At 32.4% G+C, this 1236-nt stretch overlaps 1 protein-coding gene across 1 annotated transcript in view; it reads right to left on the bottom strand.

The window, feature by feature from the left end:
• Positions 1-872, bottom strand: part of LOC103592633 (HEAT repeat-containing protein 5B-like) — a gene marked incomplete at its 5' end in the record, with an annotated part of 7890 nt that extends 7018 nt beyond the window's left edge. Inside the window, one exon of the mRNA XM_008575441.1 lies at positions 721-872. Within this exon, the coding sequence (XP_008573663.1) occupies positions 721-872 (152 nt within the window). The remainder of the gene's footprint in view (positions 1-720) is intronic.
• Between the last annotated feature and the right edge of the window lie 364 nt (positions 873-1236).

Here is a 1236-nt window from a genome sequence, read left to right as displayed (position 1 = left end):
CGACACTGAGGGTTGCGATCCTGTTACCGGTCACGAAAAAAGACAAAAAGGAAAAAAAAATTAGAAAAAAAAAAAAGAAAGAAAGGCCTATCAATATATGGGACAAATAATGGAATAAAACTGTTTTAGTGCTTTGGTAGAATACAAGTTGCCTAGCCTTGCTGGACATCAGAAATGCCTGAGGAACATTTCAGAAAAACAGATCCCTGAGCCACAAATCTGGAGACTCTGATTCAGGAAATAGTAGTAGAATCTAGGAATGTTTCTAACTGCTTTTTTTTTCCCTCTGTGCAGCAGGTTTGAGAATCAATTGTTAGTTTAGACTTTGACATTGTAAAACAATAAAATTTATTTTCTAGACAAACAAGAGTTTCCAATAGGTTCATTAAATCAAGTAATAATGTAAATTTATCCTTTAATGTCCTTGGTGTTATTTAAAAAAACATTGGAAATATAATCATAGATTCATGTAAAGCCTTTACCAGTATGGCCCATAGTTAATCAAATATTTTAGATATTGGAAAGTTTCTGCATATGTGAATAAACACGCACGTCTCTCCTAGTGCTTAAACCCAGTGATCTCCTCCAGTTTTAAAAAGCCATACTGCAAATACTTACGTTTTCATTATATGTATCACATATTTTAATGAATCAATCTGAAATGTTCCTGATAAAGTAGGATGTTGATCTCTATGTTTAATTATTTAGAGAGTAACTTACCCATGGGTCACATGAATTTAATGCATTTTTAAATCTGTTCATGCAGCCATTCTGTAATGACTGGACTCCTATTATTTCACTACTAGCAGACCACAGGAAGAGTGCAATTGCTGTTAGCATGCTTACTTCATCAGGCGTAGGCATAGAATCTTCTGAAAATGAAAAACAAAAGAAATGTGCTGTTTCTAAAATGCTTTGGAATTTCAATCTTGAACAATTCTCTCCCAACTCTCCCTAACATTTATAGCCTCAATCTAACACAGTCCACAAACAACTGTGTGAATAGAAGGCATCTACTACTGAGGAAATGGGGAATTTTTTAATTATAAGTCCTGGTACTTTAAGTCTTTCTCCTTGTTTTTCTAGATGGTACAATATTAACTGAAAAAATTTCGGGCAAAAATCCTATAAGAACTCTAATACGGAAAACAAATTTAAATATAAAATATAACATGGAAATAGAAAATTACTTAAAAGTCATTTAACTTCTTCAGAGTATAGATTGATCAAAAATTT

Source organism: Galeopterus variegatus, unplaced genomic scaffold (assembly GCF_000696425.1).
Source record: "Galeopterus variegatus unplaced genomic scaffold, G_variegatus-3.0.2 Scaffold1188, whole genome shotgun sequence".
NCBI classification, from domain to species: domain Eukaryota; kingdom Metazoa; phylum Chordata; class Mammalia; order Dermoptera; family Cynocephalidae; genus Galeopterus; species Galeopterus variegatus.
This window is presented reverse-complemented; position numbering and strand designations above follow the sequence as displayed.